This window comes from Falco rusticolus, chromosome 9 (genome assembly GCF_015220075.1).
Source record: "Falco rusticolus isolate bFalRus1 chromosome 9, bFalRus1.pri, whole genome shotgun sequence".
In the NCBI taxonomy this organism is placed as follows: domain Eukaryota; kingdom Metazoa; phylum Chordata; class Aves; order Falconiformes; family Falconidae; genus Falco; species Falco rusticolus.
The window spans coordinates 36,523,909-36,545,439 of NC_051195.1; the positions used below are offsets into that span (position 1 = coordinate 36,523,909).

General features: G+C 39.8%; 1 protein-coding gene across 1 annotated transcript in view; it reads right to left on the reverse strand.

The window, feature by feature from the left end:
- GFRA1 (GDNF family receptor alpha 1) overlaps positions 1–10,470 on the reverse strand; it is a 143,178-nt gene extending 132,708 nt beyond the window's left edge. The window contains exons 1-3 of the mRNA XM_037399035.1: positions 10,078–10,470; positions 8,717–9,019; positions 7,336–7,419 (exon numbers count right to left, since the gene is read on the reverse strand). Coding sequence (XP_037254932.1) covers positions 7,336–7,419; positions 8,717–9,019; positions 10,078–10,117 — 427 coding nt within the window. The 5' untranslated portion in view covers positions 10,118–10,470. The remainder of the gene's footprint in view (positions 1–7,335; positions 7,420–8,716; positions 9,020–10,077) is intronic.
- Between the last annotated feature and the right edge of the window lie 11,061 nt (positions 10,471–21,531).

A 21,531-nucleotide genomic window follows, 5' to 3' on the forward strand; every position in this document is an offset into this window, starting at 1 on the left:
ACACAACTGGGAGCTTCTTGGCAAGTTCTGTGTTTCTGAGGTCCCCTGGCAGCCCACGCCTGTTTCTGCTCACCACGGCCTTGAAATGGGAGCATCCCTCCCCACAAGTGACCAGACTCTGCTTCCCCCCCAGTGACTAAATCCCACTGATACCACCAGAAGTACCCGTGTGCTTTTGCTCCTACTTTAAAGGAACTAGCATGGTGCTTACACAAACCATAAAGCTGGCCTGTAACGGGAAACAAGAATATACAATTTGTTGCCCAAAACCATACACATTTGCTCATTTGACATCTGGCCTACCACACTGTAATTGAGAATTTGCTGCGCACATAGAAAGTAAAGGGATGGCAATGCCACACTCCAACAATGCTACCCTAGACAAAGAAAAGATGTAGTTCACTGTATATACTATATATTTTAAGCAAAATACCTGGCCAAGCTTATTGGTAACTGGCAAACCAGCCATTTCCCAACACCTTCCAGACTTCAAGAAAATACTGCTCTCCTTTGAGTTTCCTTCAAGACTCCTAAATATTCTCTCTTACTACTTCCAGCACTCAAGGAGATGCTGAATATTCATGCATAAGTGCTCTGTGTTGTATCATCACATGCTTCTGCCTTCTATGGCATGGATTTCATCTGGATTCCCACACCAGAACTGGTTGACAAAGACTGTCCGGGCTAGTGGGACAGGCAGAAACTCTACATTTGCTCAAAGCTGCAAATTTTAAACACCTGAAGAACAAAGACCTTTTATTCTGTTTTACAGATCTTCAAAGAAATTAGCAAGAAGTTCCAATAATCTCACCAAGGAAAGAAACGTGGACTAAGCCGAGGATGTTACATATTCCTGTTTGGGGTTTCAAGGCCTGTTCATGCTCCTACTGAAGTTGAAGGGCGCAGGTACGGCTCCTACAAGCTAGTCAGTTACTTTAGCAAGGTGCTTTATTCCCCTCTCATAATCAGCTTCCGGAAATGCAGAAAACTAAGTAAATTCAAAGAGCTCCTGCAAGCCAAGAGTCACCAAAGTGATTTTCTTTTGTGTGAAGTCCAATCTGATTATGAAAATGCAGAAGTGGAAATCAGCAACTGGTATCTCTGCACCCTTGATAACTTGTTATCTGACTGGAAGCCAGCCTAGTTGTCTCTGCAGAGAAAATCTGCAGACAGAAATGTGAAAGAACACAAACATTGTACATGCTTACATTAGATTTATTTTTGTCACACTATTTCATTTTGTTAAATGCAACTAAAATAGATGCCTGTTTTGTTTGGGGGTTATTTTTTGGTTTTGGTGGGGTTTTTTTTTTTTCTTGTGACAGGCAAAGTGTCACAAATTCTCATTGGGGAAAGAAGAGTTAGTCTGGATTTGTAACAGCAGAACCAGTATTATAGATTGTTCCAAGGGCTAATATTTTAATGTATAAAGAAGATATAGTTGTGCATGTGATAATCTAGCATAGGCTAAACTAAACAACATGTTTTTACTTTTCTGTTATCAAAAGGCTCAACCTCACATCAGAAAACCAGAACTGAGCCCAAAAAAATCACAACAGGAAACAGAATACATCATAATCAAATGAAAAGATGTTGATGTGTTATGCTTACTTCAGTGGGAACAGAAACAGATTGCAAGACTCCTATTAACTTAATAAGATCTGGTTTACTGTTTATGAAATTGGGTGAATTGCAAGGTAACTAACGTGAAATATCTTTTTTTTAAAAAATCAGCTGCAACAATATGGGAGGTAAGAGCTAATTACAGCATTGTAAATAGTCAAGAGAGATCAACATTTTTAATATTTTGTAAATTAAATTGCCTTTGTAGAAATGTGGAGTCTCAAATATTCTTACAGAAATACCAAAAAAAACCCCAGAGTGTTAAATTAGAGAAATACGTAGCATATGAAATATACACAGATTTAGGAATAGAATCAGGATTAGAGGCCTCAGGCAACAGGAATTGGGGATGTCATACAGTATTAAATCATGGGAAAAGCCACTAATTCACATGCCACAAACCGCCAAAAGAAAAAACAGTTAATCTGTTGGCTAGGACAGACTCATAACTTATGTTGTTGATAAACAATTTTAAAAATGTTATTATGGATTCCACATAAGAAAAGTAATTTACCCGGTAGGAAAAATAGGAGCGAATGATAATTATTATGTCAGGGACCTGTGACCCAGAACACTGCTTTTACATGAGTTCAAGAAACATTCAGTTCTTCATTAAAAGAATTCCGGGTTTATGAAAGTTTGGGCAAAATTAATTCACTCTGATTCAGTGTTATCTAGTTCTACAGCCCCTCTTTACAGAAGTAGCAGAAAGAGAAGGTATAAAGAACCCTGAAGGACCTTAAGCACATACACAAGGCAGCTCTTTTTCTCTGGATTCTGAGAACTTGTAATGAAAAATCCCAACCTTCCTCCCCCACTTCTGCTGATAGCAACTTTTCCACAGGAAACACTTGCAGTCCATTTACCCCATCTCTGGGAAGGACAGAATGATGGGGAAGGTGCCAGATAGCTGTCATCAATACTGAGAGCAGGCTTTATGCTGAGGAAAGGACGTTATCCCCTTATAAAGGTCTATCAAATCTTGAAGGAAGGGTTTTGCATACTGGACTTCATTCTTTCCCAGCATCAGCTTTCTGATCTGTGAACGCCAATGATACAGGATGCCTCAAAGACTCTGAAAAACTCAGAGGAAGAAGGGAAAACTGCTAATTAACCGACTCTCCTGAATAACATACAGATTCTAGAGCAAGAGCCAGACACATCTTCATAAATCCTACAGAAAAAGCATACGTGAGACTGCCTAATTTATATGCCACCAGCACACGCACCCTTCTGAGAATTCCAGTACCGTTAACTTTTTATAGTCTCAACTTTTTAAATACAATAAGAGGCCACCTTACTGACCATAATTATTTGTACTTGTACTTAAAGCTTATTCAGTATGCGAATCAAACATGCTAACTTCATGTGCTGTGCTACCCATGTTCTAACGTGGAATGATACACTCCAGTTAGAAGCCCTATGTGCTGTGCTGTCTACTGAACATTTGTTTTGAATTAACAAATTTACCATAATAAATATGAAATATACCCTTTTCCCCATATAAGCTTCCAGATACCTTCTGCAACAGAAGTTTGTCAGTTGTTTGGTTTTGGTTGTGTTTTTTTAAAAAAAAAAGTAAACAGCCTCTCATGAGAACGGCAGAATCAGGAAACACGCCTTTTGACATAAAATCGTAAGAGCTAGTTTCTTTCTCTCATTTGTCAATGATAAAAAAGGCACTTTGTAAAAACAGTTTACTACACAGAAAAGAAATATTGGAAAAATAATTAATTTCTACCTGTCTTGCATTTTAGCAACCAGAAACAAGCCATAACTAGCAGCATGTAACTGACCACTTCTCCACAGATTACCAACAAAACCTACATGTTTTAAGAAATATTCTGATTTATGTAACCTGTTCTTTAAGATTATTTCTGAACATAATAGATGTAAAAGCTGAACAAAAGGGTAATAAGCCTGTTATTAACTAGGCAACTTGAAAGCGAACCCATGGGAGGAGAGCATTATGTCATCTTAAATACGTTGATCTAAATAGTCAAGTCTTTTTAACATTAAGTATTCTATTTACACCACTTCACAGATACGGCTTAAGGCATTTTATTCAGCTTTAGTGGCTCCCCATTCTGTGTTGAAATGAATAAGACATCTCAGCAACATTTATTTTCTAAGTATTTCTACATGTACGTGGAGCTACAGTTTTTATGCAGGATATTTTCTTGCAACATGCCACAGAGGTGACCACTATCCTGTACCTGTTGGTACCAAAATAATGAGACATTGTCCAGTTGTGAGGCTCAATGCCAAATCTAATACCAATTCAAGAGGCAAACTGTTCCCCAGGTAGTAAAAAGCTGCAGATAGCTTTAACAAGTGACTAGTTCAAGCATCTATCCTTAATTTGGTGTGAAACTCACTTCTGAAATCAAATCAACAGATTTTGCATTTCCTGTAGTTGTGACAGAAGTCCATGGCCTTAAAATGTTTTCACCTCTCAGAAGTTGCTAAGGTTTAAGCAAAAATGTCTGTTTAAGCAAAATCTTTACATCATAACTAAGCCAAATCTGTTACTGTCTAAAACACGCACGCAAGTCTTCAGTAATTTGAAGAGCTGCCTACCAGCAAGAAATTCACACCCTTGAAGCAGAAGCACACATCAGACGTAGTAGTTCTAAAGAAAATTTAGACCTAGACATGCCCAAAAGAAAACAAATGCACAAAAAAAAAAAAAAAAGCACCCTGTCCTTCAGCTGGGAAGACTCAGTCCTGGACTTGGCCATGTGAGGTGTCAGAGGACCAACTTTATAGAACAACCTGAATGAACTTAAAAGTGCAGATGGAAAGGAAGGAAGATTAGACCCTTGAATACTTAGGATACATCATCACAAGTAAATCAAACACTGACCTCACACTCCCATTTTAGCCATCAGGTGTTGTTTTTTTATATAAATTATACTTTCCTTGCAAATGTAGTAGTGATTCAAATGCAAAATTAGTGTTTCTTAGTATCTAAATATATGATACCTTGGGCTTAACAGCTAGTACTACAATAAATAATTTTGTGGGTTTACATTTTTCTTCTCTGTGTTGTTGGACATCGTTTTAAATTTTATATAGAACACTTAGCTTGCCCTTCTAGTTCTAGACTAACTACACCACTAGTCCCATTATAACATAGTCCACATAAAAACATAAAACAAAACTTGACTTCAATAACACAACTGCATCACTTGTTCCATTAACATAATGGCAACTGGAGAGAAACTACAATCTTAGTAACAGGTTTAGCAATGTATTCCCGATTTTTGTTTTCAATCAACATATTGATACTTGAACAATTAATGAGAAAGCAGCATTCTGTTCCCATAGAGGATGCAGTTTTGAGTATCTTTTGGTACAGAATTAGATTAACTTTTAACAGCTTTTTAAAACTGTCCTCCATTTCTTACTTACGTACGCTACAGAAGACTTACATAGCACACAAAACAGTAATCTTGGACAATGTTTTTCCCCTTTTATGTACCACAAAAGACAACTGTTGTGATTTTTCTATACTGTCTCAAAAGTAAATAAGAAAGATGGCAAAAGCATTGATACAATGGACTTGATACATACCAAGTCATATAGTACCACAGAATGGCCTTTGTGAGATGAAAGGTTTAATCGCTGCTTTTAATTACACCCAAGTAACTTTAATGTAAGTGAATACTTCAGCAACATCTATGAACACAATGACTACGTTAGCAGAGCGCCAGTTATGAAACCTCTGCCAACACTGCTTGTACAGGAGGTTTTTGTTTTGTTTTAATCAAGATACAAAAACCTTACCAAGTTCTGCTGTTTGGGGTACTTGCAGAGCCCTGCAAAAAAATCTGTAAGACTAGGGAGCTTTAAATAATGTAATATGCAGAAGTAACCATGACGATAAGAAAAATACTTTTGCTAATCTTTCTCTTTCAGATGGCAGTACTTCCAAATACTGGTGTTTTTCCATTGTATTATAACTTTTGTCTGTTAGTCCCTGTGAATCTAGGCCTTCAATCCCTGCAAACCTACAACTTCTGACAAAGTGAACAGTGCTTCGGGGTGCACTAGTAACATAGAATGAGTCCTAACCAGTCCACCAGCATCCTAAGTGACTGCGGTAGGATGGGCATCACTTGTTGGCAACTACGTCTTATTTCATTGTTACATAGAACAGGTAGCAAAAAAATTACTATGTTTTTAAGGTGATTAATTTGCAAGTTAATGGGGAATCTAAAAAATAACTGAAAGGCAGAGTGCACATAGGGTATTTCTATGGAGATCCTAAAACTTCTGAAGTAGGTTAGAATTTGGCCCTCAGCAGGATGACCACAAACTTTAAGGAAAGAGCCTAGAACTCCTCCACATTGATTTTGTCTTGGCTTTGTATTAAGGTGGTGGTGGTGGGGGGGGGGTAAGCAATAAAAAACCCCAAAATAAATAAAGATTCTTCAGAATTTAGTATTTGTTCTTTATTATTTCTCCAACAGACTTGCTTACCACACTAGGATAATACTTTCAAAAGAAGTAGGTGATTTGGATCTGAAGTCACATTTTGAAAAGTGACTAAAGGGCTGATTTTTAAAGGCATTAAGATACTAAAGATGCATTAAGCACTTTGAATTTTCAGAACTGCTTGAGCATCTAACACCTATTTAAATCACTTAGTCCTTTCTGAAAATCCCAGTGGGCAGTTATCTACATTTAAGTGCCTATATACCTTTGAAAATCTGTACCATTAAATACTTAACAACCTAAGTCCCCCTGGCTTTTAATGAGACTTAGGGTCCTAAAAAGTCTAAGTACTTCTGAAAATTGGTCAAGCCACTCTCATCTTTTCTTCTTTCTTCTAAAAAGCCACCTACTAATGCTTATCCATAGCATGTCAGTTAACTACAGCTTCAGCACTGTGAGACTTACGCATTATACTGTCCACATTCAATTTTAATGTAACTAAACAAATAAAGGTCCTGAGTAGACACTACATCCTCATAAGACTTTCTGAAACTCCGAAAAAGAAAATGCATTCCAACCTGTAACCCCTGTGAATGCCCACAAATCTTCATTTCAATAAATACAATCCAAAATTAATATAATTTAGGCTGATAAAAAGCAAGCAGCATAGTTTAATTATCAAGCAACAGAATTCAAATTACCACAAATAAGTTCTGAAAAACAGCCACACAGCAAAAAAACATTCAGAGGAAAACGAGAGAAGGATGGAAGTTGTAAATAGGCTCTTTAAACAGCCAGTAGCTCCAGCAAAGAAGAGAGCCTTAACTCTGAAATTTCTTTTTTAAACAACAATGTATGAAACTGTAAAGCATTCCCTTATGCAAACATTTGAAAGATTTGTCTTTTGATCTTCTTTAATGTCAATAGGAGGTAACTTGCACTGACCACATTCCCCCAAAAAAACCTGATTTGTAAATTAGGAACGCAGGGAATCAGATTGCCACCTACAGGAAAATTTAGCATTTATTGTCAAGAATGACTCAAAAAAACCCCAACGAATTGCCATCCTGCCAAGCAGTCTTTCAGTTTTAATTATCGTTTCAAAACCAAATACTATTTTCTTTTTCGCAACTGTATCATGAACTTCCTAAATCCAGAAAGCCATTAACATTTCTTTTTATTTAAGAGAGCATTGCTTGAAAGTTCCAGAATTAATCTACAAAGCAGCAGATTGTAATCATGGTTCAGTTAAAGAATTTTAAGTCTGCTTACCTGATACAATTGGTGCTAGCCTGAATATGTCTGATAGTCTGCTGTTTACTGGCTCATAAGGGGAATCTTCAAGCAAGTCATTTCCTAAAGACAAAAAATATTTGGATTTTTTTTCTTATATAAGGCTTCAGGATAAGAGTTTACTTTTACTCTGAAATGAAGTGACTCTGTAACAGCAGAAGGTGCTCCCCTTTAATCTGTGTATGTGGCTATTTCTCCTCAAAGCATTATCTATACAAACACCTGAAGGAAGCTAGTTGTTTATCCCTGTCACTAGCTCTTTTCTCTCCTTCCTCCATGGATAAGGTCATAATTTGCAGAGATGGCCTGTGACATCACAGGGACTGTCCCATCTCATGCCAGCAGGCGAGGAGCTCTACCAAGTATATTCCTCTTTGTTCACCCTAACAGCACAGCTCTTTTTCAGAGGAACAGCCCAGGTAACAGCTAGAAACCAGCATCTTTGGAACAAAACACTCCCAACAAGATGCTGTTGGAAGGGAAACTTTTTATGATGCAGAGAACGTCCAGGAGGAGCGTCATTTACTATGAGAGCTAGACCAGAAGTATACATTGACTCTTCAAAATGTTCCAGTTGGTGCCAGGATAAATGAGCAGAAAGGGATGACTCCCCTTCTTGCAGAAGCAGCTACAGAAAAGAGTTAAACAGGGACCATGCCGAAGTGAAAGGCTGCATCTTCAACTCCAGGGCCAGAGCAAAATAGGGCTCAAAATTATGTATCTCATATAAGGACCTCACTGTTCTCAGTAGACCATGCAAAATTTGCCAGTGACATCAAGAACAGAAGTCCCAAGTCAATCACTGTCATGTCCCTTCTAACTGACACATCTACACACTCTAGGAAGCACAAACTTCTTTTTTTTTCTGTCTCATCATGCCCAGGGAATACTGCTAGTAAATACAGCAAAGGCATGAATAAAGATTTCCTTAAGCCCATGCTCCTTTTCATACTACGTTTAACTTTCAGCAAAGACCTAAGAAACTAGTTCCAGTGTCCTGTGATCTTGTTAGGTAAGTCCTAATTAAGGAGTTTAAATATCATTAGGAAAATTTCTCCAAATTAATGTTTTTGTAGCTCTTGCACTTGCTAGTGCCCTTGCCTTTTGACTAGCTTAGAAAGGTCAGCTGGGTCCCCTGGAGGAAACCCTCATTGTGGATTTCCCAACAACAGGAGATGGAGCAGCAGCTGTTCGTGAGTCGGATGAAAGGTCCTCAGTTTGCAGCTGAAGAGCACAATGTGAATTACGGGGTCAGACCCTGAGGTTAGCCTCAGCGGCTGTAGCTCACTGTGGGTGTGAGCGGCTGCAAAACCACACACTGCGTTAGGGGAGCGTAACGGTTCTGTATTTTGCAACGTACCCTGTAAGCTCTGGTACATGCTCCAGTAAATGCGCAGGCAGTTTTTCTCCTTCTTCATGCCCCTCTTACAGCGGCAGTTGTACAGAGATTTCTGTTTGAGAGCTTCCATGGCGCTTTTGCATTCGTCCTTTGCCTCCAGGCCTGTCGCCCGGCTGAAGTTGCTCTCTTTGCCGGCTACACACTGCCTCAGTGTCCTGTATTTAGTACTACAGCTTTGCTCCTTGAGGCACTGGTCGCTGGCTTTCACGCAATCGAGGCGGTCCCCTCCAGGCAGCCCGCTCACTTCTGCGGACAGAAGTACATCTAGAGAGAGGAGACACAAACCAACAAACTCTTGTTGAGGGATGAGGCTGATTTAACCAGGGCTCCCATGTAGGCAGCTGGGGAGCACAGGACCCCTCCTCACGCAGCGCACGCAGACAGCCCCACCGGCAGCACCTTGCAAACCACCGAGCTTCATGCTACACCTTAGGAAAAAGCACACGAGCTTTTCATGGTCTTAGACCCACTTTCGTGGGAGTCGAAGGAAAAGAGCGTGTTTTAACCCTGCTGGTTGATTTATGAGAAAACACAAAAAGGGAAGAAAACCCACAGGGGTTAAATGCCTGACAAAACAAGCGTTCCTTATTCTTCAGAACCACTTTGGTGAAACAAATAACCCTCCCGTTCCAGTGTTTAACTGAGGGCTTAAATATTCGGCCTCACTTTCCATAAAAGCTTTGCTGTAATTTCAATTAATTACATCCACGAACAACACCCTCGCTGGCTGATATTAGCCTCTTTTTGCATCAGTCACTTTTTAAAGGCTGTGCACATCTTTGCTTATTCTACATGTATAAAGTAGAATTTATGGCTGCCCCCCCCCCTTTTCTCTTCACATATGATGCTTTTGCAGAACAAAGCAAATTCCATTAACTCTCTCCTCTCCACCGTGCCCCCTGCCATGCTCCCTCACCGCAAACATCTTCTGTGGAAGGGAGACCAGTTCGGGCTGCAAAGCACTGGCAGGCAGGCAGGCTGCCAGTTCAGGTGAGGATGTAATCCTTAAACTGGCTTTTGTCACACACACACACACGCACACCCCAGGCAGCCTTATTTCATTAAAATGAAAAGTTTCCCTGTAACTTGCGAGAACCCAATTTAACAAGAGCCTACACAGGCAAGTACCGAAGTCTGTAATCTCCCTGAGCTCTGAATGTGGACTGGGTTGGCTGATGTGAGGCAGAGCTGTAAAAACTACTGGAAACTTCACAGTTCTGCCGAAACAATAGGCTGACAACCGTGAGGCATCCGAGCCCATAAACCCTACACTCCGTTTTACCAAGCGACATACAGTCAGAAACGAGGCACCAGCAACTTACCTACTAAGGGCAAAGCGAAGTACAAGACGACGAGAAACATCTTGCTGCCTTCGGATGGTTTCCCCAAACGAGCTGATGTGCCACAACAAAGAGGATCAGCATGTAGATATTCCCAAACCGCCGAGGTCCAAAGACTCCAAGTTCATATCCATGGAATAAAAGGGGAAAAAAAAAAAAACAACCCAAACCAAAAAACAGAAAACCACAAAACCAACCCCCTCTCTCTTCTTCACCGCTCCCACCAGCAGCGGCAGGCAGCGGCGCCAATGCTGAGCGTTCCCCCGGAGCTCTCAGGTCTGAGCAACCTGCAAGCACAGGGCGCGGGCTGTGCGCGACTGAGCGGGGCAGCAGCGCCGGTCGCCTCCTTGGGTGGGCAGCGCCTGCTCCCGGGGAGGGACCGACAGCACGGGGGGGGGGGGGGGGGGGGACCACACCAGATCCGCGGCGTCCGCCCGCCCCCGGTCCCGCAGCCACTCGCAGCTGCGGCTTCGCAGAGCTGCCAGCTCCCCCGTGCTATAGGGCGATTCGCCTTTTTAATTATTCCGCAACTTTATTTATTCGTTGGCGCCGGAGCCGCGGGGGGGGGGGGGCGCAGCTTGCGCGGTGCGCTCGCCTCCGCCGGCGGTGCGGTGCGGGGGTGGGTGCCGCGCTGCCGGCAGCGGCGGGGAAAGTTTGGCTGGGGAAACTGGGAGCGGGAGGCAGGGGGCGGCTGCTCCTCTTCCGCCGCCCAGAGCGGAGCGGCCGCGGCTGCGGGAGTCCCCGGGCACAGTGGCGGCGTCCCCGAGCGGCAGCCGCCGCCAAGTGCCCGAGCGGCAGGGAGACGGCGGGGCGGTGTGCCGCTGCCCGCGGGGGCTGGCCCCGCTTCCCGCCCGCTCCGGGGGCTCGGCGGGGGAGGGGGGCCCTGCTCGGCTCCGCCGCCCGCGGGGGGACAGCCCCGCTTCGGGGGCGCAGACTGCGCGGGGCGGCCGGGGGAGGCGGGACCCGCGGGACGCGCATCCCCGCGGTGCTGGGCGCGGACCAGCCCTCGGCCGGGGCCGAGGGGAGTGTATCGGCTTCCACTTGGCTCCTGAATAAACAAAGCGAACATATGTCCCGGTTTTGTGACAGATGGTTCAAACAGAGAACTATTTAGTGGTTTTCCCACAGTTGCTACTATGCAGCAGTGCCCCGAAACCCAACAAAATGCAATTAGCTTAAAATAGCCTCAGTTTCCAGATTTCCTTATTTTCACATGCAGAAAATTTGATTCAGGTGGGTTTAGTTTAGCTGCAACCAGATTGGGGAGGAGTGTCTACATAAATATTTTTTCTTAAATCACTCTATACTTTACTTTGTGATCTTGTCCACAGGCTGTTTGGCCCATTTGACTTAAGGAATTTGCCTCTCCTCACAATAAATTTTGCCTAAAGGACCTTGCCTCCCCTCATGAGATGGAAGATGATCAGGCTGGCCACTTCTATAGCAAAAACTGGATGGCAGATGGAGCTAAACTGTTTTAAGGTACTTCAGAAACACTTACTTAAAAGCTTGGCATATGCTGGGATATACAGAGAATACAACATCCACTGAACCCGAATGGAAGTTTATATTTTGTTTGTTTGTTTTCCTCTCACACTGCTGCTTCTTAACAGGCAGATTTGTATTTCTACCAAAGAAAATGATAAAAAACAAAAAAAAGCAAACCTTTCCAGAGTACTGGTCCCTCCACTAAGTCATAATAGTGATGTCAAGTTGTAACTGATTAAGTCACAAGTGTTTGTGCATTGATTGTTTAATATGAAGGGGCATATACTAATAGATTTTGTGGCCATATAATATCAGCTGCATGTACAAGGATATAATTGGAGAAATAAAGACAACAACCCGACTTCTAGGGTATTTCAAGATAATTAGAAGGTGCTAAGTTGATGATGGCATTGATGATTCAAGACAGCTTCAGCTGCTGAAGTAGCTGGCATTTAATGAAAGGAGTTGGCTTTCCAAACACTTCAATACAGATTGAACTGGGTGATACAGAGAGATGATTACTTCTTCACTGGTCGTTTTGACACCATTGTGGCACATTATAAGCTTTGTATAGAAGTTACCTGTGTGTCTAATACACAGGTAGCATCATTCTCCTCTTATTTACAAGTCTAAGCCAGGAATAGCTACAATATTCACAGCAGAGCAAGGCAAGTGAAAATAAGACTGAAATCCAGGCCACTATTCACAAAACTATTCACACATTAGTGCCCTGAATACATAGATGTACACACACACACGTATTACACAATATTATTTGGCATCTAAAAGCAACACATTGCAAATCTCTGCATTAGTAGCTACTTTTGCTATTATAAAACACAGCTTTTGTGGGGTCTTTACTATTACAGTGAAACTGAAATCATGCTTTAATTGTTAAAAATCAAATAAAATGTTACTGACAGTTCAGAAATAACAAGATAGCGAAAAGCATGTGTCCAAAATTCTGAATATTGTCACTAAACACTTCTCTTGCCAGTTTTTTGACTCATCTCCAGAAAACTATCACCCAAAGTGGAAAAACTTTAATATGTCTTAACCCAAAAAAGCTTTAAAATGCAACCATGTTCTGAAAAATAAATAAATAAATAAATCCAAGGACAGAGTCCATGATACATACAGTTGCTCAGAACATCCAACTGCTGCACAGACTTTAACAGGACTGTGTGAGAAAGAGTCTTGGAAACCACAATGACATTTGTTCCACAGCAGAAGTTACCAATTTTTATTTTTCCTTTCAGAGATGGAATTGTTCATAAATTCTTTCTATTTCCTTCCAGTATTTTTTAGTTAGTATCTGGATGCCATCCTTTCCATTTGTTGCTAAACTGATTGCCATGTCCTGCTACCACTCAGACAACACAAGTACTTTACTCTCTTCACAGGATCTTCACAGGGTCCCTGTGGTTTGGGTAGCTGAAATCACTTGCGTGTTGGACTGGTATCATATTAACACATAGGGTATGCAGCTTTCCTGAAGTGCCATGTTGCACTGTTTACGTATACTCTGCCGCAAATTGTAGCTACAGAGCATTTTCAGGTTTTTTAAGAATTTGAAAAGACACCAGACAAAACCCCAATCTGTGGCTGGATTCGTAATACTTATGCTCTTCACTCTTTCTTTTCCAATTGCCTTTTACCTCCTCTGGGTAAAATCAAGTCCATGGATGTTTTGCTGTTGATTTTAGCCAAACCGAAGTCTACCTTATAATTTGTGCATCTGACAACTGCTCCAACCATAAGGCTTTTCAGTCAAATGAATAATAAAAAACCCAGGCCATACAGAAATCCTTTACTGTGAACATTTTAAAGATATTTAAGCTGTTTTTTAATTCTGTTGACTGGGTTTTCTTAAAAAGTTCCAGAACAATTAATATAACATATATAAGGTACAGCTGATGGGGACAAACATTTCATTAGAAGACAGATGATAACATAATCACCACTGAATTATTGTTTAAAGGCCATTACAATATAAATAATGTGGAAGACAGTATTAACTACTTCAAGCTACTCACTGCCAGTATTAACTGCTAGTACTTCAGTCTTTACATAATTTTAGTTACTTGGTTCTTACTAATTACATACATTAGCTGGTATTCTTCTATTGAAAACTTTTTTAAAAGAAAAGAAAAATAACCAGGGGTTATTTGATGCTGAAATTTCTGTAAAAAAAAAAAAAAAAAAAGGTGTTCTTTAGAAGTAGGTTGAGATAAGTGAACCCCTAACTATGGGCAGGTTTAAGCTTCCTGTCACCTTGCAGCCTGAACCCAAATGCTCTGAACACATCAACAGCATCAACCCACACCTGTAGTCTGGGCCATCTGGTACTTGAGGCCAGCCACACAAGATGTGCAAAGTCAGAATACTTTTTCCCCCCACACACACAGTTTTGCTGGATTTCCTTCTGCCTCCTCCTTTGCATGTAAATTAAAAAGAACTGACTCAAATGCAGGCGATGTTGTTTTGCAGCCAGTCCCACATGCAAAAGCTGCAGTGTTGGAGCACTGGATTAGGTTGTTACAGGGGGGCAGCAGTTCAGATGGCAACATAACAGTAAGCTGACAAGAAAGTTGAATTAATACATTGGCTGGACCACAGTGAGCCTGCAGATTCCCTTTGCCATCTCTGCCATAGACCTTCTTTTAAAGACTGAACCTTGCAAGAAAATATTGACGTTGGAGCCACTGAGCCCAGGGAAAATTACACAGTATTAATCTGCAGACCCATAAAGTATGCTGAGAATAAGAACAGTGCCATGAACTTTAAATACAATTCTTTGGGGAATGAATAGGTGAAGCAAAGCTGAAGCTGAACTAATGAGTCAGATATAGCAGGTGGGGGAGAGCAAGCAACTGATGGGAAAATGTCTGTGTGCCATGGGAGTACAAAAAGTAGTGTTTACACAGGAGGCTTTATTCAATAACGAGTAAAGGAGAACAGAAAAGTTAGAGAATTACTAGGGACTGGAGGAACAATCTGAACTGCCTTTTTTGTCTTACATTTATCTACTTACCATGAAGCCAAAGTGCCTAGTGGTGGGAATAAGGCAAGAATGATTTGCTCAAGGCATTAAAGTTTTGTAAAGGACAGATTAAATAACAGTGCTCCAAAAATCAATTTTGAGGGGCTTATGAAGCCTTGAATGGGCTTTTGCAGCATAAAAGCAAGATTGAGTTTTTACTGAACTTGTCATTTACTTGGTTTTAGAGCTTACAGTATCAGGAAAAACATAAAACAAAAGCAAAGCGAGCAATGAGCATTCACACAGTAATCAAATAAAAAAAAACATGTGGAAGCGCAATCTAGATCACTGAATGACTTAATTGATGCAAAACTGTAAGAAAAGAAAGTCGTCCCCCAACTGTCACCCCCTTTAATCAGACCTGGCAGTGAATTCCCAGAACTGTTCTATGCCAGAAGTTTTTCCTGAACTCTTGCTTCCCTGTCCTCACCAGAGGTTGTGCTTATGTAATATCAGACCACCTGGAAGGAAAAAAAAAAAAAAAAAAACGCTTAAAAAAAAAGCTGCAGAATTCCTCTGCAAATTCATACCTAATATGTGACCTGATTATGATTTCAATAGAATAGATAAAAAAATACTAAACCAGTACAATGCAATTCAGAGAACTCGTAGTTAAGAAACACAATATACTAGTTACCCTTAAAGATTTGAAAATACGGAAAAAACTGCAGCGACTTGCGTCGCTCTGTCTTATACAAATGATTCCATCAAATTTTAAATACTTATATACAGGCATGGACATTGATGTTTCCCAAACTGTTAAGGAAAAAGTTGTTAAAACAGAACGGTGATAGTTGTATCCCTCGATTTATGTCTTGTTGCTTTAAAAATGGAATAATACAGCCCCCTAGCTGCTTTTACCGGCAAGCCATGCTACCCTGGGAGAGGGGAGCTGGGCTTCTGCAGCAGAGCCACGTGCTAAATCCCGCAGCACGAGAGGATACGGTCAGCAAAGAGATTTGATGTGAAGCAGTTAGGTAAAAGCATAAAAGATTAAAAAAAAATGAAATATCATCTATTAAGTAGTAGTAAATCACGTGCCTAGAAAATATAGAGCGATACAATTCAGATGCTAGGACAACATCACTTGAAACTTCAGCTTCTAAACAATACGCCGCCTTTAGCGCCCCGTGGGCACTAGTAACTAATGTGTTTCAGCCAAGGTCACAATTCGGTTTGTCAGCTTGAAGCTTTCCTTTTGCCTTTTAAAATCTCTGTGATTACCAGCAACTTAGTCTTGTGGAAACTATGCAATTCTGAACCACAGGATGGGAAACGCTACCTTTTACTATGCAAAGTTCACTATTTACATTAGTGAACTTCATAGCCTTTGCAGAAAAACTAAAGCTCTAGAAAATTACGTATTCTAATTGTCTATTGCTGTAAGAATATAACATCCAGGCCCCTTTAAAAGTATAATTGTGGAAAGCATTAACATTTCAGAACATTGAAAACAGATTCTTGAACAGCATCTGAAAAAAACTATGTAAAAAGTTGAAAATGTTGGTATCTTGTATTGGCATTCTGCTTTACTTGCATGTAGGTTCGTTCTCTCTTCCCCACCCCCACCCCCCCACATTTAATTGAAAGCGATAAAATGTCTGTGTATAGAATGGTGTGTAAAAAGTGGTGAGATTTTCTTTTTGAACATGTACATCTCTAGCTAGTGATGGGTATTCAGCTTTCACTGTTCATGCTATGCTGGATCCGCACACATCTACATAGCAAAGAATAATAATCGTAGAGGAAATCTTTGCTTTCATTTACTGTATGTATCTTATTCTAAATTGTAGGACCAAATCTATCTTGACTCCTGCCCTGCGTAGGGAAGTCAAAAAAGATGCCTGGAGGTTAAAGTAATTTTAGAATTTAGTGGCCAAAGGGAAAATTATCATCCTGGATTTTCAAAACTGTATTTCTGTAAATTTGCTAGACTAACCCTGATGAGTAAAATGAATTTTTCTCCTCATGGTATCACCAAAATCGTAATTTTATTGGAAGTTTCTCAAAAGGTTAGCGACTGTCAGCGTTAATTTCTACAATCTCTGATCAGTCTTCCTCCAAGGTGAGAAATTTAGGGTACAAAAAGTCTCAAGATATTTATACTGGAGGTGAAAGAGGATCAAGAGAAAATGGAAATGGAAGAAACTAGTATTGTAGATGACTTCAGAATTTGTCCTACAGAGAAAGGAAAAACAACTGTTCTCAGGTATCTGCCCTCAGTTGCATGCACTAGTCTCTTTACTAAACTTTTATTGTTTGCTTTGTAGGGTTTTTTTTTTTTTTGGGGGGGGGGGTCTTTTGTTTGTGAGTTGTTGCAGTTTTGGAAGGGATTGTGTGGTTTTGTGGGGTTTTTTTGTTTGGTTTGTCATGTTAGACTTTTTTTTATTTTATTTTGGGAGGAGGGGCATTTGTTGGTTCGTTTACACGATTTCCTGAATAGTTGTGAATACTTTGGGAAAAATAAATGCACAGAACGCAATTTGAAATTAGATGTTTAGTTATAAAAAGTGTTCAATAAATATGGGATGAAAAGACTAAATATTTCTTGAGTCAGCAACAACAGCTCCTTAATTAACACATGCATTATTCTTGTTTATAGTTTAGGAAAAACCTTATGATGATATAATTCCCCTGTAATCCAACTGATTATCAACTGGGAACACTGCTGAAAATCAAGACCTGTTTGTTCTACTAAAATACCACATAATCCCATTACTTGGCTTCTCTGCTACTACTTCTGTAAAACTCTGATGACAGCAGAATACCTACTGAGCACTGTACACACCAAAAAAGTGAACATGACAGGCCTCTGTGAAAGGCAAGTCTGAAAACAAGTGATGTTACTGTCAGTTTCTTCCCTCCACGTTTTTCCATAAGCCTTCATTATACCAAAACAGCTCTCTCTGTTAAGGAGGTTTTCCTGCTTTAATCATGTGATGCACAGTTAACTTGCCAGCATTTGCTTTAGATGGATATAATTACCTGCTGGTAACACCAGTCAAAAAAGCTTTCATGATGGAATGCCTGTGTCTATCTGCAGTTTTACTAGCACACATAAGTCAGGTAAAAAACAACAATGCATACTTTTAAATTATGGAAGTGAACTATTCCAACTTCCCGGATGCTGTCTATATTTGATCCTGACTCAAGTAATTTACATGTAACTGCATCCTGAATATTCCTAAGGAAACTGTATCTGAACTGGTCAGTAAAAGTAGCCAAACGTAAAGTACGCCATACTTTTGTCTCTGTCCATCTGTGAGGCATATGAAGGTGGATTTGCCATTTTCTTTAAGCAGACATTTAAAAGCCTTCTAATCTTGACCCCATATTTTATTAGAACATAAAATAATGGATTAGACTGAGCTTTCTGGGTTTTAGCAGAGAAAACTCATTCTGGCTGGTCAGCCTGACTAAATGGAAGGATTGAAAACAAACCTTTCCCCCACACTGCACGACAGAACATGCGTCTCTTTCTCCAGGCAGTTTTCTGATTGAACAAAATTTACTCAGGTTCTCCTAGAGTTACTAAAGTCTGTCTTTTTTTGTCACCACCTCTGAGGCTTGCCTTTGGGTCTGTTCAGGCACTCAGAGAGAGGAGCGTCTGTGTTTCTCAAAAACCATCAGCACCAGCTTCTCCAGCCCTTGCTGACTTTGCCTTGCCATCCAGTGCAGGAACTTCTCACTCCTCCTCTAGAGGAGACCTCTCCCAGGCCAAGGAGAATGGGCATCTTTTCTGCCATCCTGGGGCACCTTTCTAACACCTGGCATAACATTTGAAACAAGCAATTAGCAGTTTCTTTTTTAAAAAAATGCAGGTTAAATAAGCACCTATTTTAACTTACACCTTGCTTCAGCTTTACTTCATGTAAATTACACTAGCTCAGATTTTCCTGGACACTTGTGAATAACTATGCGCTCACTGAAGGGAGTAGTGTGCTCCAAACTATGGAAGTACATCTGTACTCTGTCTGTAAAGCACTTGAAAGGACAGTGTCCTGACCCTAAAAAAAGGTTAACAGCTAATCCTGTAACATAAACTGGAAAAGCATCCAGCATACAAGATTGTCCAATGTCTGTTTGTTTGCTTCTTACAAGCCATATCTGAAAAACATTTCTAAAAGCCATACTTCTGAACGCAGCAATGGCTGTAGATATGAGCAACTGTGTCATATAATTTATTTTTAGAATGGCAAAAAGGCTAGGAATCCGCAGCTCCAAGTAAGGAAAAGAAGGAAGTTTATGAAAGAAGAAAAGACCGTATTTGCAGACAAAACGTAAATACTTTGTAGTAAATTTAAAGCTGTAACAAGTTACTTACATGCCCATAGTGTGACCTCCCCAAGTTTCTTACTTGGTTAATTATCCAGCAGATCACTATTTATAACAAAATAATGCAAACTTGTTTAAGCACGTACAATAATGACAACTTGCCAGAATGAAATGTAAGCACAATGTTCCCAGAATTACAAAAATCCAAAGCAATTGTGATTAATACCATGATTTCTGAGCTTGATTACATTCTGATCTGTATGGCTGGAAGTAGTCAGAACATCCTGACATGCACAGTCAGGATATTGTGAAGCACCAGCATAGCATGACTGAGTTCTTTTTCCTTTCTTTATACCAAAAAAAAAAAAAAAAAGGAAGCAAGCAGAAAAAACCCAAAACCAATCCACAACAGACACAATGGAGTTTCAATTCAGGGGCAGCACAAAAGAACTCTCAGTGGTACCCGACTGCAGAGGACCTCCAGGGATGCACGGGGCCATGCTCACAACCACCATACATCACACACCACTCCTCCAGATTACTAATAACCACTGCTCTTAGCAGCAAGAAGAGAAGCAGAACTAACCACATTCCCCTAACTTTGGATATTTGTGGCCTCTGTGACAGACTGACTATTAATGCGCAGAATAATATCTCAAATAGTTTCATTTATCACATAGCAATTCATGCATATATTTTGTCTGGCCTGACCTAAAGCATGACATCCTCATGAACAGAAACTTGTGCATTTCCCTAGAATATATCCTTATACTTTGATATTTGAGATTCAGATTTTGTCTTTGTGAACTGGGTAATCACAATTGCCTTCCATTTTGGTCTTGACTATGTATGTTGTAAACACTTTGACGCAGGCACTACTTTGACACTGTTCAAAGAGTTAGAAAGGAGGGTATAAGTCTTGGCTAGCACTGCAGGAGTTATATATATATAAATATATATAATATTAGAATCAAACTGTTTTGGTAAAGATATTTTGAGAGATAAAATCTTCATTCTAAATGTCAAACAAAACTGGTATGTGATGGCACATAAAACTATTTGCCTTCAGAATAGTTAGCTGGGCCACAGGAGTTTTTGGAGACCTGGAGAACACAGGGAGAAGCAGAAAGCTGTTCATCCCAGGGTTTCTATTTCACTGCATTACCACAGTCTTAGTTGCATACTTTGCACTTTTTGGTGGAATGCATTAAAACAGCTAAATGTTCAGCCTAAGTGGTTAAGTCTTTTAATTCACATTCAGACAGAATACTGATATATTTTAATTCTCACATTTGGATGCTTAAACATCTTCACATTTTACCTGTTGAAAATGCTTAGAATCATCCCATTATCACCAAATAGACTCAACACTTAGATGATCAAAGTCCTAGAGTAGATCATACATGTATATAACAAAAGTGAATAAATTTCATCTTCAAGACGCAGACACCTGTGCAATATGAAAAGTGAACTTCAACAGAGCTGCCTTTGTCTGCTGGAAAATACAGCACTCAAATTCAGCACCCTTTTTTTCTCGACACACAATTTGGAATTTTTTTGCATTGCTCTTCTCAATATTAAAAGCTCATTACATAAAAAAAAAAAATGTTATTGAAAGCACTGCTTTGCTAATCGTTTTCCCACCTAAAATATCTTGAAAATGTGTTTTTGCTCCATGATACGTTTTAAAAATTTTATAAACTCTTACAATATTTTCAATATGGAAAAACTATTTTAGTGTGATTGTGATCACTATCCACAGGTTACATGTAACCACAATGCTATTTCCTATGATATTTTGAATTTGCACTTTTTGGCAGATCTTCAATAAAGATACAGTTAATACTGCAAATATAAAAATAATATTTCTACAAAGTAAAGGAATATTATTCAACACATTTATGTGCTTTGTGACAATTGTCCATACCCACTTTTATTCTACTGTAAACAGATTGAATTAAAGTGATATGCTAAACTTAAAGTACAAATAGCACAAATTTTGAAGTTATTGATTTCTGACAGTGCTTACAGGCATTAAGCAATCCTTTCTCAGACATCTGAAATAGCTCGCTTCAGCATGGAGACACTGTATTGAAGGAAAGCTGAAAATGTGTCGACTGCCCAGTCAATATTAATTTAAAATTGAGGTTGAGAACTTTTTAAAAAGTGAAAAAAATTAATTTTTCAATCATCTTTTATCCCATGAGGAAAAAAAATATCCCCACAGGGAGATAATGTAATATTTTTTTCCCATCTAGAGAAATAACCAAAAGTGTTTTTCCTGGAAGATTTCCACACACAGTACTCTTTCTGTAAGATTTCTACTTTAGGTGGAATGTCCCATTTGATGAATCTTGACTAAAAATGTTTAAAGTAAGTGTCAAGCACACAGACTTGTCTTTCCCTTAGTCTAACTCCCTTGAACATCTTTAAGTGATATTTTTAACTAGCAGGAGTCCTGAGTAAATAAATCCTAAAGTAAAGGTGAAACAGAATGGCTGAAGGGATCAGTTAAAAGACTCGGACTCTAGTTACAGTTCCGAATCCTGCTAAGATAGTGGCATCCCAAATCTTGTGACATACTGAGACAGGAAGATGCTTACCAGCACATGGATATATGACAGGGAGGC